Source organism: Lutjanus erythropterus, chromosome 18 (assembly GCF_056507025.1).
Source record: "Lutjanus erythropterus isolate fLutEry1 chromosome 18, fLutEry1.hap2, whole genome shotgun sequence".
NCBI classification, from domain to species: Eukaryota; Metazoa; Chordata; class Actinopteri; order Lutjaniformes; family Lutjanidae; genus Lutjanus; species Lutjanus erythropterus.
In genome coordinates this window covers 22,605,512-22,633,096 of record NC_139334.1, presented here as the reverse complement: position 1 = coordinate 22,633,096, position 27,585 = coordinate 22,605,512, and the positions used below count along the sequence as shown (strand labels likewise).

The 27,585-nt window shown below is 41.5% G+C and overlaps 1 protein-coding gene across 1 annotated transcript in view; it reads left to right on the top strand.

Annotated features, from left to right (window-relative positions):
• The window catches only part of ppp2r3a (protein phosphatase 2, regulatory subunit B'', alpha), a 95,195-nt gene extending 68,087 nt beyond the window's left edge, over positions 1-27,108 (top strand). The window contains exons 3-13 of the mRNA XM_084742244.1: positions 16,362-16,646; positions 17,748-17,851; positions 18,228-18,330; positions 18,722-18,796; positions 21,017-21,260; positions 22,415-22,463; positions 22,562-22,651; positions 23,810-23,985; positions 24,095-24,213; positions 24,463-24,569; positions 25,077-27,108. Coding sequence (XP_084598370.1) covers positions 16,362-16,646; positions 17,748-17,851; positions 18,228-18,330; positions 18,722-18,796; positions 21,017-21,260; positions 22,415-22,463; positions 22,562-22,651; positions 23,810-23,985; positions 24,095-24,213; positions 24,463-24,569; positions 25,077-25,173 — 1,449 coding nt within the window. The 3' untranslated portion in view covers positions 25,174-27,108. The remainder of the gene's footprint in view (positions 1-16,361; positions 16,647-17,747; positions 17,852-18,227; positions 18,331-18,721; positions 18,797-21,016; positions 21,261-22,414; positions 22,464-22,561; positions 22,652-23,809; positions 23,986-24,094; positions 24,214-24,462; positions 24,570-25,076) is intronic.
• Positions 27,109-27,585: the final 477 nt, after the last annotated feature.

Here is a 27,585-nt window from a genome sequence, read left to right as displayed (position 1 = left end):
CGGCTGCTTCCACAGGAAATAAGGTCACAGCAGGGACCTCGGCCAAGCGGGGAAAGACGCCCGTTTCAACCTAGGTGCACACAGATGAATGCATTCATTTCAACACACGCACACACAAACACACACAAACACACACACACACACACACACACACACACACACACACACACACACACACACACACACACAAACACAATGCACTCCCAGATAGGGGCCTGTGTTACCATGTGTGAGTGGACTTTTCCAATACCATCTGAGGTTCGCCTGGACAATGGAACATTCACCACCCAACACTTTGATACACACACACACACACACACACACACACACACACACACACACACACACACACACACACACACACACACTCAGAAATGGTGGAGTTCATTACGGCTGTGACAGTATGGATTTTTTCTTTCCGCTGTGCTAAAGCAACATATTCCTGCAGGGTGGCAGTTTACCACTACTGCCTTAACAATTATGATTTATTGGACTTTATTGAAGGATACTGTCATAAGTATAGGATAGCTCCTTTAAGGAAGAGGGCAGTGCAAAAATGTACGCAGCGAGAGCGAGTCGCAGACTACAGGTACTGCTAGCGGAACCAAAATTAAACTTAGCTGTAATTTGTCATTCTGGCAGTAAATGTACAGTTCAGGTTACAGTGTTCCAGTTAATAGAAGACATATCTTCTCAACACCAAGAAAAGTTTCAGTCTGTTTTTTTTTTTTTTTGCTATATTGTTCATGCATGATTTTTAGTTTTGTGAGGAGCACAAAGGGAACTAACATCTATTCATACAAGCCTGTGCTGTAAAATGATCAATAAATTAAATTAACCTTTTGTGAATTTTAAAGTAGGCTTCACACAAAAGAAGACAACATATATTTTAAGATATTCATCAAGTAGTTGGTTGAAACTAAGGTCCTGCCTCTCACTGGACAGATAGCTAGTCATGCTTTAGGACATCAGGGTGGCCAGTCAGATTTCAGGGCTAGCCAGGGCCCCCAGACCACATCTCTAGAAATGCCCCTGGAGATATGATGAAATAAATCCATAATGATAAATCCAACGCCCAGTGTCTTCTGTAGTTATCTATTAATTCATCCTGAAAACATTTGTTGTTGTTAGCATGTTGTTCACCCAATTCCAAGATGCCCTGGGTTGAGTCCGTTGACCAATCAGAGGCTGTGTTCCTGACTTATCAACCAATCAGAGGCTGTGTTCCTGACTTATTAACCAATCAGAGGCTGTGTTCCTGTTCCTGACTTCTGTGATCCTTAGGTGTATTAGTAGATCCATACGCTGAACTAAACATGAGATTTACCCTTCAAAATAAATGACATCGCAGCTATCATCACAGCCCCTAGAGTTCATTAACTTAACACATTTGGCTGGTAGATATTCGCACACACACACTCGCAGTACGTTTAAGCAAGTGACATCATGATCCACCACTCCCAGTGCAGGCTGGGATAGCATCCAACTGCTGTTCCAAGTACTCTGTTGGAGTGTGTACACTTGCACAGATGCTTGTATGCACACACACACAGAGACTGTTTTATGCAAGTCTCTTTTTCATCAGAAAAGTTTTTAGCTTAGTGGGAGGCATTGCTGCGTAACTCCCTTTGTGTCACCATGGAAACCACCACAACATGTTTATAAGCAGGAGGTAGGTGGTGGGACTCCCCTACCCCAGAATATCAGCTGAGCAACATGATTGGCTGATGGGGGGGCTCCTATGCAGAATCATGGCACCAGGGAAGATCAGATGGAGACTGTTTTAGGTTTATTTCAGAATACCGACGGTGTTGATGTGGGTGTGGCTGCCCGTGTGTACGTGTCCATGCGTGTGTGTGCGCGAGTTTGTTTCCATGTAAAAGAGTTTGCCAATGTTCCAGAACATCATGACTCGGTACAAGCTTGGGTGTCACCCACCCTCCCTGCTGTCTCCCTGTTTAACCCCACCCTGCCCTTTCCCTTTGAAGTCACCCTTCACCCAGCTCCACCCAAACTGGGCCGGGGGTTTTCTCCAGAACACTGCCTCAGTGCTGAGATGCTTTCACAACTAAATGAGAACAAGCCTGTTGGACAGAAGTGGCCAAAGTACACACATCCTTTACTTAAGCAAGTACAGATACTTTTACTTACTGTAAAAAAGGCTGTGGTAAAAGTAGAAGTACTAAACCTATTTGACCTATTGTTAAACACATGGCAGGATTTTCCTAAAGAGCGATGTATAGATATATAGTTAAAAGAATACCTCTCAGTCATCATTTATGACTGAGAGGCGATTTATTTATTTGCTGCACTCAGGACACTTTACCAAAGCTATGGTATGGGAATGAGACTCAATTATCAACTGTCTTTCTGATGCATTTACAGACACCAACAGACAAATGCTGCATATTCTGCCTTTAAAGTTGTTTGTATTAAAATCATATCTGCAGCTTCCCTCTTTGATGATACATGTTTATCATCAAACAAACTCCTCATGAGGAATCAAAGGCAGCGAAAACCAGCATCTCCTGTCAGATCCGGGCTCATCCCTGAGGACTGAGTGTTGGACAGTTCAGACAAACAGAGAGCTGCTACCCTCTAGCGACTCTCAGCCCCTACTGTACTGCAGGGGTACAGTGTGGGCTCGCAGGCCGACCTCGCTTCTGTTTCTTGATATGAAGAGGATCTACAGCTCCATCTACAGGATGATCTGTGAGCTAACACTGGTGTTTCAGGAGCTCAATCGAAATTGGTTTTATTGCTCATGTAGTTTATTGCATGTTCTGCCATTTCTTAAGCAGCGTTTGATCCTTTTAACAGTTTGTCTTTTTAGTAAAGCAAAGGCAGGAAAAGTGTCCTGTGTTGAAACTATGACACAATCTGCCGTGATTGTGAAAATGTGATGAAATAACCGTTGGAATGAAAGGGTGGTGCAAGATAAAGTGCTGTGAAAAGTGTTTCCAGGCATATGTTGTATGCTCAAATGATATAGTTTACTTGGAAAATATTTCTGAGGCTGCAAAGAAAGGGGATGTTGAGGTGGTCTGAATGGTGCATCTAAATGGTCTGCAGGTTAGGATTGTAACTTATGCAACATACTTTTTTTTTACCATTCTTCACTCGTTCCTTCTTATGCACTGACCATCTCCTGCAAAGATTTGTTATTAATATTGGCGGGCTGCAGCAGAATAAGCAATGCCTTGTGCAGTAGCTACTTCTTAATGCAGGCACATTTCTCCCTCCTAACATTCCTGTCTATCTTTACTCTTACTCTTTGAAAAAGAGGAGAAACAGGAGCTGATCTGCTACACCATTGGCTGTTTGAAGCCTCTCGCTGCACTCTAGTGACAGCTCTCTCTCTGCAGCCCCAGGCTCAGGCCCATCACTATTGCTGATGTAGGATTAGCTCACTTACTCTAAATCTTAAGATAGCCATGGGAAGGTAATGCAAAACTTGCCCTGATAGCCATGTGTATAAATATAAAAAGCCGTGCTGGCCAATGAAGGCCTGGAGTTTGTTGTTATTAAAGATTACTTGTTGACAGGCTGCTGTTCCTGCAGAGGGAGGTGATTTACTGGGCAGTTTTTTTGGTGATGCAGCTGGGCAACCCTCCCAGAAATAGGCAGTAAAGGATACATTAAGTAAAAATTTCTATAAATCTTTTAATAACATTAAGTATTTCCTCCTTTATTGCCTCAGATTTTCTGCTTTAGATCTAGCAGTTATTCAGAATGACATACTGAGAGTGTGCACATAACAGCTGGCATCTGATATTATCAGTTTATATCAGGTTGTCACAGTTATATTTGTACTGGCAAGTATGTTGACAAACATAATATCCACAGTTCTGACAAACTGGTGGTTGTAAACAACTGCTGGAGAATTGTGCGAGCAATTGTTGCTACTAGCAGTAGTAGTATCGCAGGATAGCCCCCTCTGCTTCCTCTCAGACAGCTACAGCTGCTGTGTCTTTAACTGCTCCCATGTTGCCCTCCTCTGATTCGGATGTGAGGTAGACCGTGGCCAGCACTGATTCACTTCATCTATCACGGAAGCGCCGCTTGAACTCGGTTCAGTCCTCTGAAGTTTTGGGGGAGGAGGTTCCCAAGGCAACTTTGCATGTGTGTGTGTTGATGTGTCCTTCTTGAGAGGAAGTGAGACTGGGAATGAAGAATAGTGCAGCGATGTGAACTGCGTTTCCTGCTGTTGGCACGGTAAACCTGGGAGCATTCCACTCGCCACTCAATCCAGGGAAAGGGTTATCGCCATGGAGATGGCATTTGGCAGGCATGGTCTAAAGTGAGTGTGTGTATAATCACAGAGATGGGGAGGGGGAATCGCCTTTTTCATGTGATATCAGGTTCAAGTTTAAACTTTATTTGTCCCAGTGGGCAGGTGGTTTCACTGCAAGCATTAAAAATAACATTACATAAAAATATAAGGCTGACATGCACAACAACATGCACTTGCCAATGCAGTAATGACTACAGCAATCTTTTTATTGAAAGAATTTCATATAAAGCCTACACAGTATTTGGAACACAAATAAAAATGTGTGAATAATTGAATAGGTTTAACATTTAGTTTATTCACAGGGTCATTTTTTTTCCTGTAACTATTCAAAGTTTAGAAAACGTAATAATAAATGATATGACGAGTAATAAGTTTAATGCAATTGAGCAGCCCAGTGAAATGCCTGATTGCATTAAAAAAGTTCTCTCAATACTGCATGCGTCTCTGACAAGATCTACCATGACATTAAGTGTTTAATTTTATTTCATTATTTTTATTTTATTTCTTTAAAGACTGCTAATTACTGCTGTATCACTTTTGTTTTGCACTTGTACATACATAATTCAGTCAATCATTGCATGTTTAATCATGGCTGGAAAGCAGAAGCCCTTTAAGTTAAAAGGAAAAGCAAAATATGCACAACAAAAAATGTGGTAATTTTTTCAAGTCGTCCTTTTTTTGTTTGATAAAAGAGACCCATTAGGCTTTCCTTACTTTCTATTATACTATTGGATGTTCAGATTAAACATTCCCAAAGTGTCTAATAATTTAATAAACACTGAGCAAAACGCTCAAGTTTCAGGTGCACTAAATTCACAGTTTCCAACATTTTTTTTTTCTACTTTCGATGACACCTGATGTTGGCACGTTGTTGACTTTATTTGCTTCAGGCACAGCATAGCATGCACAGCACGTCCACCCGCTAGCGTCTGTCTTTGCTACACCGCTCTGCTCAGTATTATGTTTGTGTTCAGTTTGTCTCACAGAGAGGGCTTTTTTCAGTTGTGAAGGAGTTTCATATTTTCTGTTTTCCCTCTTGAAGCCCTGCTGCTGTCTGTGATTTACAGAGTTTTTGAAGGACAGGTATCTTCACTTGTTGGTGATGCAGCTAACCTGTTGCTACTAGTTAGCCGTTCACTCCCCTGGTGTTTTGAGCTCCTGGTCCAGGCGGAGTCTGCTGCTTGTGGGTGTAAATCACAAAAAATTGAGGCAGAGCAGCCGGAGGACTTCAGAAGGAAAACTAGAAAATGTCCTTTCCATAAAATATGATCCAGTTTCACCAAAATCTGTGAAATATGTTGTAAATATGTTTGTGTATAGTAATCATTCCCCAGAAACACTCTGCTCCAGCTCTGTCCGTCTTTTTCCCAGCCTAATTCTTATCTCATTTGTGGTCTGATAAACAGGAAATTAATCAAATTCATGTCCCCATAGAGCTATTTTCTTTGCTAAGCCGTTGCTCAGAAGCATTGGCCGCTCTAGTCTCACATGGCCAGACTCATCTCCAAGCTAACTAGCAGCTAAAGTAGCTGCTAACAATGTGTAAAACTTGTCTAGGAATCAGAAAACTCCATAGCATAAGTCGCCAAAAGTTGAGGCAGAGCAGCCAGAGGACATCGCAGGGGAGAAGTCATGTTTTGTACAGTGATCAATGATGCTCGGCAGTCAACACTCTGCCCCGCGGAGTCTGACGCTTCGGTCCTCACATGGCTCACAGCAGGGGGCGCAGCCCCTCGGCAGGCTTCCAGCAAGTTGCCCAATTAGAAGAAAGTGGGCTTTTAGAGAGGGCATCTTAAAGAGACAGGAACTAAAAGAGCTTTTTTCAGATAAAGGGTGAATTGAGGGGCTGCGTAAAGGGCCAGTACAAGATAAATAAGGATGTTACTGAACTGTGAGTCATGTAAAGTTACTCTAGTGGAGCCCCACTACAAAAATATAGAGTTGAAAATAACCATAATAAGTCCTCTTTAATATCACAATAAATCATGGTATCATTACATTCCTACCACTAAATTATCAGCAAAATCAACTAAATTGCGTTTTCAAGCATTTTCTTCCCAGCCTAAGTTACGTTGCATGTGTTTGTGTATTGCCACGTGTGCATCCATGTATATGTGTGTGAAGTCTGCCCGGTGCCTGAAGCAGAAATAAACATGAAATCAGTTGCTAAATTTACACAGATAATTTTACACACAGCAGACAGCCAGTTTTACTGAGCAGGTGTGTGTGTGTGTGTGTGTGTGTTTAGGAAGTTGTTATGTTCACACTATTCAACTTCTCTGGAGGACTGGAAGAAGCAGTTCCTGTTAGCTGAGTCCATCGAGGCACATGTGCACAGCCACACACACTAATATAAATGACATGCATGACAAATTAGACACATGTATCAGTGCGTGTGTGCTAATTAAACCCTTTAGGAGGGCATGTGTGTGCGTTCAGTGTGTATTTAACAGTTGGACGAAGGCGACAGTTGTTTTTTGAACAACTGATCCTCTGCTCCGGTTCCTCCGCTCGGCTCTTCCCATCATGCATGTATTTGATCAATGCCGAGAAGGCTGCTAACTCACCTGTTCCTGTAGCAGCGGGGTTGGATTAGTTCGGTGTGGTGGGTGGAGGAAAGCACTTGCAGACATAACACTTACACACACCTGTTGCTCCGGCTCTAAGCCCCTCTTTAAACATCCACCAGCATTTCTGCACACTCTTCCACTTTCGTCTCACCCTGTCTGCTTTTTCTCCTTTTAACCGAGCTTCTTAAAGGAATACAGAAGTGTTTGGGAGTTAATACTGTATTTTGATCAAGTATCCATTTAAAAAATAAGAACAATTATCTATGTGTCCTTACTACACATGTAGATCACATGCTGTTGGTCCAATCAAGGGTCCAATCAGCAGACTTTAACAATATCAGATAAAAGTAATTTAGATTTAGGTCTTATTTGGCATTAATACGTGTATTAAATTAAATCCTGCTGTCCTGGTTTGTCTACATTTATGACCTATGCTTAATCTGTCTGTAGGGAACTAAGTAAACAGGCTGCACATTTCACGTTAAATGAAATAACTAATCTTATAAATTTAATACAGCAAACATGGGGACATGTTAACAGTTGCCTGTTTAATTTCAACATTAGCAGTCTTTCGGAGCAATGTTTGTGGCCACCTGATAAATGTATGTCCACTTTGTTTTAGTCTCCACCAGCTCCTGAGGAAAATATCTGACTCCTCTGCTCGCCAATTAGTCGCTGGTACTGGTTAGTTAGAGCACAGTAGGTTTTAGCTGCTAGCTTCAGCTGGAAACAAGGTTAAGAAGAACGTGGAGACTGAACCAAAACATTAAAATTAGCTGGAAGGCACCAAAAAACTTGGAGGAGTCAGTCAGGAGTTGCCCTTTTCACATTACAAGTTGTAATTTCATACATTGTTTATATAAAACTATTTACTACTGCACCTTTAAAACTATATAACAATGCACAAAATCTAATATTATAACATACTGTAGTAACTTATTTTTTTCTCATCCAATTTAAGTTGAATCATCAACTAAACTAAACTACATTCCAGGTTTTTTCAGTGTAAATTTTGTCACTGTAGCCTTTTATATTTACTGCACGAGGCAGCTGGATTTGCGAGATTACAAGATCACGCAAGGTATCCTTTTGTGTTCACACCGAAAGCAGTGCAGCCAGTCAGCTTCCAAGGAGCGACTACTGGCAGCTACAGGTGTAGTTTTAGGTGTGATGACAGAGAGAAGCATCCTTGGAAGCAACTCGTCTTGAACAAAAAAAGATGTACTTTGATTTTGGGGTGAACTGTCCCTTTAAGTAAAAGTAGTAGTTATGTAGGAGGCCTCAGACATTACCCGCGCATCCCTGCTGACCTTATGCATCAGTCCCACTGGGAACAGCTTGTCCCACAAGTTGTACTCGTGTCACCTGAGCAGACTGCAGCTACTGTCCCACATTCTGTAGTAGAACAAATCTTTAAAAGCGTTGGCTCCCACTCCATCCTCACGGTCTTCACAGCTTGGTAAATTAGCGGTTTTATTCATTTTGCCGTTGTGCCAGCTAAGGTGACAGATACTTTAAAAGCTGGAGTGAAGTTTAACACTCGAGAATGAGAGGCTGGTTTTAGGACCGAGCGGAGAGTTTTTCAGAAGGGCCGAGTTACATCGACTGTCAGTCAGACAGGAAAAGAGCACACAGCTGCCCGATGGCATCTCTGCTGGCTCTCTTTACACACACTCACACTTACATGCACACACGTATCTCTTTATACAGAGATTTATGATATCACAAGTGCATGAGGCGCTGCAGAGGAAGTGGTGGGAACTAACTAACTGAGCAGGGAGGGAGAAGGAGAAAGGGAGGGGTGAGGTGACATAAAGACATGGCAGTCCTTGCATCGTGCTCATTTGTTGATAGACGCGAGATGCTGATTGTATAATGTTTCCCCCTGCAGCACAGAGGTGAGAAGTGGCCAGAGGGAAGACAATGTGTGTCAGCGTGAGTGTGTGTATGTGTGTGGGATCGGTATGTGACCTTGGCTTTAGTACAGAGTCCAGTTGTTCCAAAGAATTCAGTAGGGCGCGCAGGGAGCTGAGAGGAGTTACCCTAAAAACCCAAGGTGACTCACTTATTTTTCTGGAAAGGCGTTCACACAAACACACACACGAACGCATTTTGAACATTTTTACATGTCTAGTGTGAAAAAGACTGATTTGTTCACTCACGCACTGTGCTGTCAAGGATGCAGACACACAATCAGGCCAATATGTGTGCAATGATTTCTGCAGAAAGGAAACTGTTTCCGGAAAACGTTTGCGGAATAAATCAGCATGGGAACATGAAAACATTGATGTTGGAGAGTTCGGATCATTTGATGTTGGGCTGTGTGAGAACTTTAACCATAGCCAGTGTATTAGCTACAGTAGATGGTGATCAGCTCACCCCCGGTTTGGAGAAGCAGAGGGGAGTACCAGCATCGGAGCTAAGCAATGTACTGCTGTGGACAGAGTCAGCGAAAACAGGTATTTTAGCCACTTAAGAAAGGTCCACCTGCAAAAAAACAAAATAGTTTAAGTGTACACTATATTTAGAATATTTTCACTGCATTACTTTTCTGTCAAACAGTCTTTTCTGACAAGAAACTGCTGTTATATTAGCCAAATATTGCTCTCTCCAAACCAGCCAAACTCTGTTGATGAAATCAGTAATTTTACCTTGCAGAACACAGGAGTTGCTGGTCTATCATTATTATCTGTTATGTTATTTGATGTATTGTGTGACTTCAGTGGAATTGAATTATCCTTTTAAACCACAGTAATTAAAAAAAATAAACACAACACAAACTAGCTAACATTTCAAGGCAGCAACTCCTGTGTTTTGTGAGATAAAATGACCGATTTTGCCTATGGAGTTTGGTTGGTTTGGGGAGAGCGATATTTGGCTTATATATCAGCAGTTTTCCATCAGAAAAGACGATCTGATGGCAAAGTAAACCATCTAATACATAGAGGTACTCCTCTCTGCTTCTCCAAACTGGGGGTGTGCTGACCACCATCTGATGTGGGTAATATACTGACTATGGGTAAGTCTCTCCAACCCCACTGCCAAAAGTCTGAACGATCCCTTTAACATTTTACAAAGTGATTAAGTACTAAAACACAAACACACTGTAAGAAGAGAGACTCAAATAGATGAAACAATAGAAATATAGAAGAGAAACAGGAGAAATTCCTGAAAATAGGCTACAATAAGCAAAGAACAGATAGGAAAAAGAAAGATACACACTGGACCAGCATGAAAGTAACATGTCTTGCTATTGTGGGTACAAAGTTTTTCAAGGACCCTTCATTTTTTGATCCAAGTGGAAAATCTGTCTCCTTAGTTCCTGGAAAGTTTTCATCCAGCAACACTGATGTGTTTCTACTTCATGAATGACCAAACCAATTGAGCACTAGAGGGCACTAGACTCTCCATCTGTGCTGCTCTGAAACACAACCGCACTGGAATCTGAGTTTACTGCGCCAACAGATTCTCAGAAATTGACGGTTTCCTCTTCTTTGACAGTCAGCGGCACGCATTGATATACATGGTACAGTATGTGTAAACAGTTATATGGCAGACGTTTGGTGTAGTGTCTTCGTCTTTTAAGTTTAAAATAGGTCACGCCCCGTGTGTCTTGAGGGACCCCTCCTGCACTGACGGGCCCCAGATCGGTGTTTGGCTTGGCACTGAGGGGGGCACTGGCCTGATGTGGCATTGCTGAGTGAAAGGGCAGACTCTGGGCCTTGTGGCAGATGGAGGATTTTTATTGGCACTTTATGCTCTCTACACACTCTACATTCATACACTCTGTTAATTAGCTATTAACATATATGTTAATTTACCAAGAGTGCAAATATGTTCACATTTTTACTTCCAAACTTGCTTAACCTGTAAGAATTCAACAACCATTCTTTTCTTTTTTGTGCACTAAAAAGTCAGATTGGGATACTTTTGGCAGATATTGCAATTTGTGATATGATCCATGATCAGTGGAAATGATCATTTTTGCGTCAATTTTGATTTTCAACAGAAAAAAATGAAATATAATATAATAAATATAATCCAAATAAATATATTTTCTTACCTCTACATTTTTTTGTCCAGGGCCTTTCTGCAGCACTACAGTACTTAAAATGCTGTTTTGTCAGCCTCTCTAATTTGGATATTACTCTGTGCAATATTTAATTTTTATTTATTTATTTATGTAATTTTTATTTTATTGCAAGTCTTTTGGCACGTATCAATCAAGACAGAGATAGAACAGTGAGATAAAATTATTATATGATGAATTAATCAGTCAAATTACAGAAATGAATTGCTGAGAATTTAGATGAAAAACTTCTGAACAAACTTCTTCTCCCTGTTTTCCACCTTTTCAGATCTGAGAATTTTATTTGTCTGTATTTTTGGTGCTGGACTGCAGAGCTGATATGATCAGTCGATTCAATTGGAAAACAATAATGAACATATAATACTTAATATAAATTAAAGATTAAAGGATAAATAAGCGCCTTTTCTGACATTTTATAGATAAAACAATTAAATATTCAAGAAATGAATTGTCAGTTGAAGATTTAAAAATGGTTGTGATGACCATGTTTAAGTATTTTCTGATATTTTAGACTAATAGCTTAATTGATCATTTAAAGGACCAGTGTGTGGGATTTAGTGGCATCTAGTGGTGAACTTGCAGACTGCAAAGACCTCGTCTCTCCTTCTTCTTCTAGACATGTATGAGAATCTACTAATGCACAAGGCCACATCAACAAGAACCTGCACCCTTTATAGATATAAATGTCTCATTCTAGGGTAACGAAAACACAACATTTCTTATTTTCAGGTGATTATATATTAATGAAACATACTTGAATAATATTAAAGTCCATTTCTGCCATATTCTGCCCATACATCCCTGTAAATCTAACACACTGGACCTTTAAAAATATTCCATAATATAATATACTATAATAATTGTTAGTTTCAGCTCTAATAATGTTGACTCTTCACACACTCATGGATTTTGAAGCTTTTAATCTTCTAGCAGAGGGAACGCTGCTTTAAGTCTCTGAGCACGTCCAGTGGAATTACTGTACGTCAACAGATATAACAACAGGTGTTTGCGTGCTGATTCATCACTCCATCCCAAACTGCCTCGAAGAAGACATTTCTTTCCTTTCCTTTCCACTCACGCCAAGGCACCGACCCACGCTTCCCGTCTGCCGTAAAACAAATTCAGTCAGATTCACTTTGAGCGGTAACTTCGCACTGGCCAACTTTAGTCAAAGGCAGGGACTGACGAGCACTCAGACCCTGCAAAACACTACACACAGAAATGCAACATGGCTGAACCCCCTCCCCACCCCAGCACCCCCCCCACTCTAACGCCCAGGACAGCCGGTTTGCTGTGTGTGTGTGTGTGTGTGTGTGTGTGTGTGTGTGTGTGTGTGTTGCCAGAGCCCGGCATGGCTCATGTTTCTCAGTGCAGTTTGTCAGAGCCCAGCTTGGAGCAGCAGGCACCAGTGAGACTACACCAAATACATCCATCCATCCAGAGCTGACGGGGGAACACCAGAGGTTTTCTACCCCAGAGAGAAGCTGCTGTTTGGGGCTGCAGTTGGCCAGAAAACAGCCCAGTACCATGGTTCTGCCTCTCGGCCTGCACAGCGGCACGGGAGTCTTGAGGAACATCTCTTTGCACAGACACACTGCTGGATTACTGCTCTGGAAGCACACGAGTCGAGCCTGGAGGGAAGAGATTTTGTGAGTGATTGCCAAAGGAAGTCACACACATGCTTTCCTGAGTTGTTCTGCCATTTTTTTCTTACTGGATATCTGAGCTGTTAAGTGGACTTCTCTACTACTGTCCGCTCGATTTCCTTGTTTGGTTGCCGGGTCCGTCGCCGTGTCAGTAGCCGCACCGGTGGCTGTTTCTGGTGGGGGGTTGCGTGTCTCGGCCCCCACCATGATGATCAAGGAGACGTCGTTACGCCGGGACCCCGACCTGAGGGGGGAGCTGGCCTTTCTGGCCAGGGGGTGTGACTTTGTCCTCCCCTCACGCTTCAAGAAGAGACTCAAGTCCTTCCAGCAGCAACAGGTCAGTCGGTGCAGAAAGCAGGATGGATGGACGCAAAACGCAAACTCATGAGAAACATGAAGAAAAAATATACCCAACTCCTTAATATATAACTTTCTTCATTTCTCTCTTTTAAACACCCATGTTCTCTACACGCTTACACAAATGTGCATATTATAAACATACAGTAGATTCATCTTGTTGCTCATCTCACACACACAGAGTGACATGCCAGGGACGACAAGCTATTTTGAGGCAGATACCAGCAGGTTATTAATAGGGCTGGAGGTGCAGGAATAGAGTGATAGAATGAACTCTGTGTGAAGGAGAGCAGCTGTCCTGCTCGGTACACACAGTATGGAGGCCCTGGAGGAGACGCGCACCAAACGCACCAGGCACCGGGGAGCTCCTGCTCAAACACGACGAGTGGTTTTTGCGAACGGGTCTTGTATCAGAATTTAGATGCCATCTCACCTGGTCACAGCTGTGAATCGATGTGTTGTGAATTAGATAATGGGGTTTGTTAGGGATGTCCAGATCGATCGGATGCTGATCGTTATCGACTGGCTTTCATTAAAAATATGCGATCAGGAGATCGGGATGAAATCTCTGATCGCAAAAACTAATGATGACGCAAAAAACTTGAGAAAATTCTCAGCTGAGTTGGTGTCACTGTTGGCTAATTTACTAAAAGGAGCGCTTCACCCCTAACGTGATTTGTGCATAATTTACTCACCCACGTTTTGCCTTGTGTTGCTATTACAGGAACATGTATTAATGGTTCTAAGGACTGCGGTTCTACCCAGAACAATTTGCTTCTGAAGAACCCTTTTTTGAAGAAACTATCCATCAAAGGATCTTTGCAAGACTAGCTGCTTGAGTGCTTGAAGAAGTCTTTCATCAAGAGTTCTCAGGTTCTAGATAAAATGCTTGGAATGTAAAAGCATTTGTGATAGAACCCCCTGGTAAAGCCCTTAGAGTATAAAACACTGGGTGGGTTCTTGATCAAAACCTTGAGTTATAAAACAGTTCTTTGTATAAACTGCTGGATGGGCTCTTGTTAGGACCCTTAGGTTGAAATATTCAGGATAGAACCCTAAAAGAGAGTTCTGGGTGGAACCACTGCCACAGAAAGGGTTCTCCTTAAGAACCTCTCATATGAGGGCTCTGGGTGAAACCATTCACCATTCAGGTAGAACCTTCTGAAAGAGTTTCAAGTGAAACCTTTATAAAAGGTTCTACCAGGAATCAAAAAGGGTTCTTATATGAGGACAAGCCAAAGAACCCTTCATGGTTCTAGGTAGCGCCTTTATTTCTAAGAATGTAGAGTGAATCCAAACTATGCTATCCGGACTTGTTGAAGCTGTGAAATATTTGTTTAAAACTCACACAACTCGTGCAGAATAACAATATAATCTTCTTTTTTAAAAAAAAAAAATCCTTGCTGAAAAATCCATTAAGGCAAACTAGTATTGCACCTGTACGCTGTTCAGTCTTTGCATGCAACTTCACGCTAAGTTGTAAACTAGTTCATGTTGCTATAAAGTTAATGAACTCATAATAGTAGTAGTTAGCCAGCTAACTTGTCAGTAGCAGATGTTCAAAGCCTTGTTTTGCTCCGCTCACATTTTCCCTGTTAAAGTTTCTACATTACACTGTCGATTCAAATTTAAGACTTTCTGTATCCGTTTCAAATTAAAAGCCCTCACAGAATTTTCAGTGGACACAGCCTTTAAGTAAGACTTTTATTGTGAAACATTTGCAGGAACATGTTGTGGGAAACTTACAACTCCACTCTCATTCTTGGGCTCTTTTGTTCCACTCGAGAGCAGCTGAGTAACCTGCAGAACATAACAGATTTGGTATTACTGGTCTGGTTTGGCTTAATGGCAAACTGAATTCTGCTATATCATCTGCTTTAACAAATAACAACAACAGCCAAAAAAAAAACCCCATCAGTACTGGCCCGTGGAAAAAATCAGTGCTCCCCTAGAGTACACTGACAGTAAAATAATTCTGTTCAGATCCTCCTGAGGACAGTCTGGGTTCATTTTTTGTGCAGTTAGAGACGGATGCTTGGAGCTCACTGGAGCATTTTCTTCTCCCTCTCTCCTGCTCGTTATTTGATTAATAAGGAGAGCGATCTGAAATGTTGGAAACTGTGTGAAAAATTCAATAGATTTTTTTGAGGACTTCAGTTTTTAACCAGTTCTTCTCAATTTAAGACAAATTACACTTTTTCCCCATGCATATTTTACTGCAAACTTTGTGCACCGCTCATTTTAGGTTCTTTATTTATCAGTTGTGTCAGTGCTTTCTCTTGGTGGGAACAATTGGGTTTATAAGGAGGTGTACAGTGAGGTCCTGCTCTATTTTAAAAGTGCCCTGAAATAACTTCATGATTCAGCACAATCAAATTGAATATATGTGCTCAAGGGCTTGATCAAACCAGTACATTAGCTCTGTTGCCATGTGTGTTGTTTATTCAACCTTATTAGTTAGTTAAGGTTTCAGAGATTAGGTTGAATTAAGTTCAACCCAACGTGGTCTTGAATGCCACAGTCTTTGTGCCACCCAGAGCTTTACTTGCCAACCACTTAAATCCGTCTGAAGTGCTGACTGTAAAACAAGTCTCTCGTTGTTTGTACGTTATGTTTATGACTCACTGGGAGTTTCCACCACATCCCTTACATGGGCCCTTTATCCTCATAAAGTGATGTTGTGTCTTGTCTACAGTCCTGGGGAAAGTACTACTAATACTCGTATAATTTCTCTGCCGGGTTTCGTCCCATAAAAATGAATATGGTGTTGAAATGAAGGTAATTTATACATTCAGGTCAGAATCATGCTGCAGTGTTGCTGCAAATGTACATTAAACTGAATATTTTTGGGTTGTGGACAAAATAAGACATTTGAGGATGTTATCTTGGGCTTTGGGAAACACTGATCTAGATTTTTCACCATAAGATTGTTGTTTTTTTTCTACCTTTCTTTTAAGATTCAGATGAAAAAAGATGAAATTAACAATTTTATATTACTTAAATTGTAACGGGTTACTGATTAAATATATTATAGTCGACTAAAATGACACTAAAATTAAAATAAAGTGTGAACAAATCATTTTTCTTTGCAGAAATAAAATAAAAACTATAGACTTTAGATAAAAACTAGAATAAAATAAAAATATTCATGAAACGTTATAAATTTTAGTCTTTGTCAACACAACACGCATGAGGAGGCATTGGTATACATGTTTAATACTCCTCTATTTAAATTTAAACATTGAAACTAGTGAAAACTAAATTTTAAAGAATAAAAACAAGATTGTGTGTTTTATAAGTGATTGTAAAACAAAAATTAAATACAAAACTATAATAACTCTCATAATTAGCCTCAGCCTTGCTCATCCATTCCCTCACATGATCTCCCCTCTCTGTCTTTTCAGGTGCAGTCCAAACCAGAGAAGAAACCAGGCACACCTCCACCGGCCCCCGCCTTGGCCACAGCCTCACCCGCCCCCACGCCGCGCTCGCCCAGCCCTCCTCCGGCTCCGGTGATAGTCACCCCTCCTCCGCCTGCCGTCAACATTCCCAGGTTCTACTACCCCCGTGGGCTGCCTGCCATGGGCACGGTCGCCAACCACGACGCAGCCATCGCTGCCATCGAGACGGCCTTCACCGAGTTTGAGGAGGAGAAGGCTGACATCTATGAAATGGGCAAGATTGCAAAGGTCAGCAGCTGCAACACCAGACATTACAATGTTCATAGTCATGTTTTTAGTTTTAGCCTGGAGTATTATAAAAGTTTAAAAGATGAAAAGATCTGCATCAATGTTTGCATGTATTATTTTGTGAGATTAAAAGGAAAGTTAGAATATTTTAGATTGGGGGGTTATGTGAGGTCTTTATCAATAGTTAGTGTATTAACCTACGGTAGGTGGCGATCTGCACGCCAACAATTTGATGAAGCAGAGAGGAGTACCAGCTCAGAAGCTGATCAATGTACTGCTGTTGACAGGATCAGCAGCAAAACGTGTTTTGGGCAAATGGCTCTCCAAAATAAGGCAATATCAGATGACGTATTTGCTATTTTACCATGCCATCAGACAGCCTTTTTAGACAGGACATTGCCATTATAAAAGTCAACTATCGTTCTCTCAAATCAACCAAACTCCCTTTGGCAGAAATGGTACTTTTTAGTTTCAAAAAACAGGAGTTGCTGGTCTACCGCTGCATCAATCTGTTAGTTTGCTTGTGCTATTGTGTGACTTTGGGGTTTTAAAAAGTTAGTTTACTGAGGTCACACAATAACACAAACAAACACAAGTCAAAGCAGACCTGCAACATCCGTGTCCTTTAAGGTAAAATGACTGTGGAGTCTGGTTGAGAAACAGAGAGCAATATCAGGCTTATATAACGACCGTTTACTGAGGTAAAAATATTCTAAACGTAGCGTACACTTAAAGCAATATTGATTTTTTCTAGGTGGCTAAAACATGTTTTTCTGCTGACCCTGTCCACAGCAGGACATTACGACTGTAGGTAAAACACTGACAATTGATAAGTGCAGCCCCACCTCAAATTATCTGAAACGTCCTTGTAACATCAATGTCGTCATGGTTCTTCTTGAAGTTACCACACCGAACAGTTTCTGGAAACAGTTCCTTCTCATCAAACACTGGCCTGGTTGATACCGTGCTGTTTTTACGCTGCCACTCCCTTCTCAGCAGTGTTATCACCAATTCTAGGAAACAAACACTGTGAAGAAGTACAGTACACAACTGAACTGCAGAATAAGGTGATGGTATTGTGGTACTTGTGTTTCTCTACAGGCGTGCGGGTGTCCACTTTACTGGAAGGCCCCCATGTTTTACTCAGCGGGTGGTGAGAGGACGGGCTTTGTCTCTGTGCACTCCTTCGTTGCAACCTGGAGGAAGTAAGACAGACCTTTATGTTAATCCATCTTTCAGTTTGATGTCATTATGAGAAGGGATGCACAGTATGGGTTTAAAAATGAAATAACACTGTCAGCAAAGTTGCAGTTTGCAATGATTGCTCAGGTGTGACTTGCAGAGTCGCAGAGTTTTGGAGAGATCGGCTGTAGAGATGTCTTCCGTCTCTCCAGTGTAATGGGACTAAATGACACACGGCTTGTGTGAAATATTGGTATATTGGATATCAGCAAAAAATCTAATATCATGCATCCCGAATCACAAGTATAATCAGGTTGTGATATTAAATGTCTCCTCTCCTCTCCTCTCCTCTCCTCTCCTCTCCTCTCCTCTCCTCTCCTCTCCTCTCCTCTCCTGCAGGTTGTTGCACAGTTGCCATGACGATTCATCAAGGTTTATTTACCTGCTCGCCAAACCCAGCTGTAACTACCTGGAGCAAGAGGACTTCATTCCTCTGCTGCAGGTGAATGTCTTTTATCCAAATTGATCATCTCAGACATTACACGGTCTCTGTCATCTGCAGTGGTGGGATTTAACTAAATACATGAACTCAAGTACAAATTTGAGATACTTGTTCTTTACTTGAGTGTTTCAATTTCATGCCACTCTCTACCACACTTAAAAAAGCTTAGAAAATATGAGGTTTTGTTTTAAATTAGACTAGCCCAACAGTATGAGCAAGCTTTTCATTAATCATTCAGAATTTTGCATTATTGGCTGGACAAAACAAAAACTGTGAAGGTGGCACCAGTGGTTCTCAAATTATTAGGTGGGTCCTACTGGCTGCTCATGGAGCCTTCTGTATTTAACATAAACTTGCCTGACTGTTTTTTTCTTCCTGTTTGTCTGTTTAGGACATAGTGGATACACACCCTGGGCTCACATTTCTGAAGGATGCACCTGAATTCCATTCCCGCTACATAACAACGGTAAACGTCATATCAGCTTTTAATTGTCTGTTGAGTAGGTTGAAATGGAGCCACGGATTCATATCTTATTATCTGAGTGTAATTAAAACACACAGTATTATATGAGATTAAAGCACAAAAGAAAAATAGAGGCTGATCATCAGACAGTGTTACACATTATTAAGTTTGTTTTAGTGGTTACAAGGGCTTTTCACGCTGCATTTAGCCCCGGGTTCAGCCCCAGGCTGAGGGAGCTACACGTTCCAAAGAGGGCAAACTCCGACTTTAGCCTCGGGCTAGCTGGCCCTGGTTATCCCCTGAAAATTTACTCTGCCCGGAGCTAAAAGCTGTCAGTGTGAAACAGGGCTAAATGATTAGAAGACAAAGATAATCAGTAAGGTTAAAGCAAAACTGTGTGGGTGTACAGAGGCTTTAAACCAGAGTCAGAAGAAGGGCAGTGTGAATCATATACCCCTGGGCTCAGCTTAACCCTGGGTTAACAATGTGTGTGTGCAAAAAGTTTTTCAAGGTTCAACTCTTAGCACAGGGCTAAGAATATGCAGTGTGACAAGTCCTGCAGATGTGTTGAAGGTCACAAATACACTGAAAGAAAAGTACTATTTGAACTAATCGTTTAACCACACAGCACCTCATACGCCTGTAGGGGAAAATTAAAGAAAATAGGGTCAGGAGAATTTTCAGTTAGTTGTCACAATACATGCATATATAAACACCAATTACATGCAGACTGTACCAGTCAAACAGCTCCCCTTCACTAAGATTATGGAGAGGTTGTGTTTTTAATCAGTCTCTTTACTTTAATTTTTGCACAGTTGCTGGCTTTACATACTTCAGTACTTTTCACTCAAGTAAAATTTTAAATGAATTTTAGTATTTTTTACATTTCAGTATTGTTACTTTTACTTAAGTAAACGATCTGAATACTTCTTCCACAACTGCACAGTGCAAAGCATTAAACAGTCAAAACCATCACAATCAGATCAGTATTAAATATCAGTGACCAATCAGAATTTACTTCTCCTACATCGTCAGCAAAACTGCTTCGAGTAACTTTAGCAGTAGACTGTGTGTGTGTGTGTGTGTGTGTGTAGGTGTGTGTCTGTGGACAGCTGCGACACGTGCTTTTAGAAGTCGAGGCTGCGTTGAAGTGCAGAGATGCAGAGAAGTCAGCGCTCTGGTGATGTCACGGAAACACCGGTGCCCCCCGCAGCCTGCTGCAGCAGAGGCCCCCTGACCCTCCACATGCCCATATTAAGACACTTCCTTTGGTTTAGGCCAGCTGACTCGCTACTGTATGAGACATTAGTGGCCCTGGGAGGTCCATGTACCAGGAAATGTGTGCTAATCCGCCCTTTACTAAGCTGAAGTGTTGTGTTTCAGGGACAGTCCGGGAGCTCGGACCTCATTGTTTCCACTGTATGTTAAACACCTGTATCACTCATGTCATGAATGAGGATGAAAATATCAGTTGTAGATGTGTTGTTGGTAATTTCTCCCTCATGGCAAGATGAGGAATATGTTAATGATAACAGGGCTTGTTTTGGTCCCGTGTGAGTTTCATTCTATTTTCATAGACCAGTGGTTCCCAAACTTTTTCTGGCGTGCTGCCGTTCAGAAGCTGAAAAAAGTTCAGGCCTCGCCGACCCGACAATTATAATGAATCAGTAACTATAATTGAGGAAGCAACTGAAAAAAAAGGATTCAATTTTAATTTTAGTGATATAAATGTTGGCATGACAGCATCAACAAGTTGTTGTTTGTTTATTTCCCTACATAAATCATATTCATACAACTTAGTACCTCTATATTTCTCACCTGATCAAATACATCCCCTTGCAGAGGCTCTCTTTTTACTGATTTTTGTTTTGCATTTATGATGTTTTCATGTGTCTGTCATGTGTTTCACTGCTGTGCAACCGATTGCCTTTCAGGGACAAATAAAGTTATTGATTGATTGAAAACAGTAGAGGCAAATATCAACATAATTCTCTGCTGTATTATTATGGAGCTCTTACATGCGATTCTGTAATGACCTTAAGACTTTCTGGTTCAGTCTGTGGTAATCATTTGCTTGCTGTCACTGTTGTGTAATTTTGTTGATTGTGTGTTTTTGTGGCGCTCTTTTATTCAGTTTAATTCAGCAAACTCCCCTTCTCTCCCTTTTGTAAAATGAATTCACTCATGCTGATCGGTACCGTTCGGATACTCTTGTCACTCCAGGTGATCCAGCGGATATTCTACGTGGTCAACCGTTCATGGACGGGTCGTATCACCATGATGGAGCTGCGCCGCAGCAACTTCCTACAGACACTGGCCCTGCTGGAGGAGGAGGACGACATCAACCAGATCACTGACTACTTCTCCTACGAACACTTCTACGTCATCTACTGCAAGTTCTGGGAGCTGGACACCGATCACGACCTCTACATTGACCCCAAAGACCTGGCGAGATACAATGACCACGGTAAGACCAAGTCAAAGAGCAGCTGAAATACATCCCCAACTCTAAAAAAGGTGGAGACAGGTCTGGACTGCAGGCAGGTCAGTGTAGTACCTGAATTTAGCCACATTGTTATAACATGTGCAGAACGTCTCTTGGCGTTGTCTTGCTGAAATAAACAGGGACGTCTCTGAGAAAGACGTCTAATAAAGCGTATGTTGCTCCATATGTACCTTTCAGCATTAATGGGGCCTTCACAGATGTGACCCGTCCCACAGATGGGACCCAAGGACCATGACTTCAATCTCAGATGAGCTCAGGCTCCAGAGAAGTCTGCAGCGTTTCTGGATGTTGTTGATACATGACTTTCTCTTTGAATCGTAGAGTCTTAACTTGTATTCGTAGATGCAGTGACAGTGTGTTTTCTGACAACAGTTTTCCAAAGTATTCCAGAGCCCATGTAGTTTCCTCTATACAGTTATGTGGGTTAATGCAGTGCCTCCTGAGGGGTCAAAGGTCACTGGAATTCAGTGTTGGTTTATAATGTTGAGGACATTATCTTGGGCTTTGGGAAACATTTTTCACCATTTTCCAGCATTTTATAGGCAAACAACTCGTTTTATAAATGTCCCAACTTTTTTTTGGACACATTGGGGTTATTCTGCAAATATGAAAGGAATAACAAGAAAGAATTCAGGCCTTAAGGCAAAGCAAATATTATTTCAAAATCAAAAACACTAAATTTATGGTCGATGACATGAGGCATCCAAGGACAGAGGGCGTTGTGTGCTGTACAGATTGTAAAGCCCCTGGAGGCAAATGTATGATGTGTGATATTGGGCTGTAGACATAAGAGTTGAACGTTTTGGGTCTCATTTGATTTGCATCGAATGCCAGTAAAGAATCAGAAGCAGACCGTCGTTGGATTTGGCTCATTCGTTTGGCCCCCACTAGCTTGTGCAAAACACAACAGCTGTTTGTCCTCGACTCAACACTTCCATGCTCTCCATGTTAAACGCATTACACTGCTGACTGCATTATACGACCACTTAGCCAAAATTTAATTCACCACTTACGCAAGTGACTCTACTGTATACGCAATAGTTTACAACAGTGTCCATTTGTTTCTGTGTCTTTGAACAAGATTTGCTTATTTTTCCCATTCTCTCCTCTGACAGCGTCCTCAAACAGAATCATTGAAAGATTGTTTTCGGGGGCCGTTACTCGGTAAGTGGAAACACACACATAAACAAACACAGAGGAGCTGATTTCTTCACCATAACGGCAGCACTGAACGCGAGTGGCTCTGCCTCTCTTGTTTCCAGGGGTAACGCTGTGCAGAGAGAAGGCAGGATGAGCTACGCCGAGTTCGTCTGGTTCCTCATATCTGAAGAAGACAAGAAAAATCCCACCAGGTTATATACAGTGTCTTGGTTCTGTGTGATCGAGCAGCAGTTTGAGCCTTTCTTTCTCCCTGCATGTGTCTGATAGCCTCTTTACACCTGGATTAACATGCATCATGGGTGATCCAAACACAACTGGACAGCACTGACTAAATATGCATCTTGAGTGACCACTTGTGATCAGCTCTCTCCTCCCTGCTCTAAACGCAACTAAACACATAGCTACGTCAGCACAGTTTGGAGCAAAAGGACACAATGGTTTTTGCACAGAGTTTATAAAGTTTCTCTTCCCTCAGCAACTCACAAAATTGCACAGTTTTTAGAGAAAGTTGTAGGACTTTGTCCATGGGCGACGAAGAAGTAGCTTATATTGGTTTCTGACTACTGTATTTGAAAAATGTTACATATTTGTCTTGTCTCCTTTCTTAAATTTAGTGTAAATGCTAAAATCAGTTGAAACAGTGTTCATGCAGCTTCTAAATGTTGGCAGGTAAGACACGAATTAGACTGGACACTACACTACACTGATGTAGTGATGCAGTGACTGATGGTGTTTTTACAAAAAAAAAAGCACAAATTAATAAGATTTTGTTGTAGTGGTTCACAAAGTTTATCAACTCTCAAAATTGCAGGATTTTTTGAGTCAAGGAAGTACTGTCCTTGATCCCATTAGAAGTTGAGAAACAATCAGAATAACTTCTTGGACAGATATGTTAAAACCTGGACCCCCTTTATAGAATGTGTTGAGAGTATATCATTCACTTGTGCCAGCTGGATCCAAGGATGCATGATGTTATGCAACGGTCTTGTCTTAAACGCTGCTTAACAATGTACATATCAGGAATTATGTGCAACCTAATCTTAATTTAATTTAGTTTTAATATTAGTTTTCTTTCTTTATTTATTTTTGTAGCTTCCTCTTTTTGTTCTTTACCACTTTGACCTTGGTGGGTCGGGGTGGGTTGCATTCTTGCATCCAGAAGAATATAGTCATATGCGATCAGATCGAGTTGTCCACTTGTGATCAGATCACCCAAGACGCTTGTTAATACCAGATGTAAACAGCTTCTGATAACAATGTTACATCTCAGTTAGATGTCACATTTTTGCAAATGCACTTGTACCTGTACATGGTGTGTAACTCTGTGTGCATTTGTCTTATCTCTCCAGTATAGAGTACTGGTTCCGCTGCATGGACACAGACGGCGATGGCGTCCTGTCCATGTTTGAGTTGGAGTATTTCTATGAGGAACAGTGTGAGAGGATGGAGAGGATGGGCATTGAACCTCTGCCCTTCCAGGATTTGCTCTGCCAGATGCTCGACCTGGTCAAACCCGAGAGCCAAGGTTAGTGCCGGGACCATTTATTTCACTTTATTGGAAAGCCGCACCCTGCAATTGTTCTTTTTACATTTCTATCTGAACTTAACATTCACGCACGTGTCGTTTTCTCCAGGTAAAATAACCCTTGGCGATTTGAAGCGCTGCCGGATGGCCCACATATTCTTTGACACCTTCTTCAACCTGGAGAAATACCTGGACCATGAACAGAGAGATCCATTTGCTGTGCAAAAGGTGTGAACATCTGTTATATGGAATGGAGTATTTATTGTCATCGTACAGAATACAGCAAAATATGGAGCACAACTCCTGATCTGTGCAATAAAAGACAAAGAAAACACAGAAACAGAGACAACCCCAGCAAGAAAACATCCACAGCCCTGCACAAGTCCTAAATTAATGAGTAAAATAAATGAAGACAATGCATTGTGCACTAGAATAGGTGTATTATTGTATTATTAAGGCATGTATGTGTTGTTCCAGGACATTGATAGTGACGGTCCAGAGCCATCTGACTGGGATAAATATGCCTCAGAGGAGTATGAGATACTGGTGGCGGAAGAGACTGCAAACGAACAGCTACATGAGGGGTACGACACACACACACACACACACACACACACACACTCAAACTTGTTTATCAGTATTTTTAATAGGCTGAGTTCTCTGCAGCTGTCTGTGCATTTAAAGGGAAAGTTCACAGCTTTTTATTTGGATGTTCAGTTAGTGTTGATGGTAAATGTAACAGTAAATTAAATGTTGTGCGCCACACTGACTGAGAAAGCAGAGGTCTCCTGCTGCAAAATTTATAGTGCATCTAGTGATGTCACAGTGATGGAGCTGGTGTTGAGGAAGAACTGCAGTGCATCCTGGTACTTAGAACTCAGCTTTCTTGGTTAATAAGCACACGCAAGAATTTATTACTTCAATTGCTTCATTAAGCATCACCACTGACGAGACATCCCCATTAAAAGGTGGTGAATTTTCCCTTTAGAGAAGTCACCCCTTTTAGTAATTGAAGATTACTAAAGTTGTCAAGACAATAAGGTGTGTGCAGCAATAACTAACCAGTCCTACTGTGTGTGTTGTGCTCCCAGGTCATTTGATGATGACTATGAATCCGAGGAGCTTCAAGTCTCTGGAGAGATCGGGAATAAAATGGAAAAACTGGTCATATCCGACCTGTCAGCGTAAAACTCCTGCCCTGGAACTCGTGGGCCTTTCTCTCTGGAAAACAAACAGGAAGAACATGACAGAAGTTCCCTGTGGAGGGAAGCATCGAAAATGCGTGGATTCAAAGAGAGAAAATGATTTCGGCATCTGCTTTTCAAAGACTCTGGAGTCTCCTCAGAACGAGCTCGTCAGCTTTTGTGTGTGTGTGACCGTAAACCAGGACTGCTCTGTGTCTGGTGCAATAACGCATCTGTATTCATACAGAAAACAATGTCACTGCCTCCGGCTCTGCGCTCCAACTGAGAGAACAAAGCTGAAACGAAGATGGGGAGAAGTGCACGATAAGCTCGAAAAGGAATCAAGACTGTAAAATAATGTAATAATAAGCATTGTGAATTCTCTACTGACAATCCTGCCAGAAGACAATCACCTGAATTTTTATTGTCACTGTGCTAAAGCTCGACAGACAGGTAGACTGTCAGTTACACAAATAGACTCTTAGCTGGAGAAACAGGGAGACAGAAGCAGATAATTACAGATAGTCACTGCCACAGTCACCAAACAGTCAGCTGCGCGATTATGACACATCCAGACAGACACTGCCATCAGAAACCTGCTGCCTCTGCAGCTTGACACTGTGTTCCTTGTAAAGGAAGTAGTCAAAGCTCCAGTCCCTTCAGGGAGTGGTGGTGTGGGTGTAACAGCACCTCCGTGTGGCCAGTCTGTGCCACTGCGCGCCGTCACTGTCGTGCATAACGGCTGGCCAACCTTTCCAAGAGGGAGTTCAGTTCGCCGCTCTATTATTAGCGCGGCATTATCAGCGCTCCACCTCTGGACTCCCTCTGCAGTCATTTCTAAACCCTGGAATAAAGTCTCTGACTACATGGACTGAAATGCAACAGCCAGTCACTTAATTCTCAATCAGGTCACAGGGAGACGTATGCACACACATAATGATGACAAACATATCAAACTCTCTGGTAGAGTTGCCCACACATTTCCACCTGTAACATTTGTAATGACGCAATAGATACGCATAAGAAGTGTGAGTTGTTATCTAGCACATCCCGCTGTGTGTTTTCTCACATCCTTGTTGATTGTGTACAGAACATGGTGATCTGTTTTTATCATTTATACCAAAAATTGTCATTTTTCTGCGTAGAAATCTCATTGTCATATACCATTTGTTCATGATGCTCATTCTCCCTGTAACACACATACCAAAAACACCACTAATGATACCTCAGTTCATCCAAATTTTTAAAAAACATAAATTCTCACACCTCTAATGGTATGTAGCCTGCAGATAGTTTTGGTTTTATTTGCCAAAGTTGTACTAAAACGATCTCTGAGGTTTTTGCCTCAACTACATGAACTGACTGGGTTCATTAATCTCATTCAGGGCTCTTACAAAAGTGAAAAAAATTTGATCTACTTAATCTTGGCAGGCACTTAATCTTTTTTTAATATCCCGAATTTATATTTATTGCGTCTTGTCCTGATACTGACAGCATAATGAAAGAGTCACACGATTTCCAACTCAAACAATCTGAGTTTCTTGCTTTGTTTTGGACATGTAATTCTAACCCACTAAATTGCTAGTTTTCAAATGAATAACTAAATAATTTGTTTGGAGGGTGCGTGTAGGCCTACGGTCCAAAAAAGCATCACGTTGGTTGTGATGTGAGAATCTGTGTGAAATTTTCTTTTCGTTTTTCACATTTTTAATGGCAGAGTGCAGGAACAGAGAACAAAGGTACACAGATTAGGTGAGAAACATTATGACAGCAACCAGACATTACCCAACAATACCCGACAAAAACAAAACAAATAACAGTACAAACTCCCCACAGTGAGTTCTGTGAATTATCTGCAGTGATGGAGACACTGGTTCAGGAAAGATTTAAAGGCCCAGTGTGTAAGATTTTACAGGGATAATAATTCATAAATATAGTGTGCAATATAGTGTGCAATCGTGATGCATGATGCACCACCATGTTTTGACAGTAGCCCAGAACAGACAAACAAAACACTGGATGCGTCCTTCTTTGTTTTGCATGCATGAGTTTCGCAGCTACTGTAGGTTCTCCTGCAGACTTGGAAGGGGAGGGTGAGACGACATGCTTGCAATGTGCACGCTCACCTCTGGATGCCGATAAATCTTACACACTAGTACTTTAAGCTATTAGAGTATAAAATGTCAGACAGTAATTGAAAATACCCACCACAACCTACAACAAAGCTGCAACAAACAATTGTCTTCATCACAGATTTGACAATTCATTTCTCGATTAATTGTTTAATCATTTGATCCATCAAATGCCCATCATACATCCTTTAGCCCAAAATGATGTCTTCAAATTGCTTGTTTTGTCTAAACTGAATCCTACACACTCGTGGCTGTAGTGTTGTTGTCAGAGAAGTAAGTGTTTC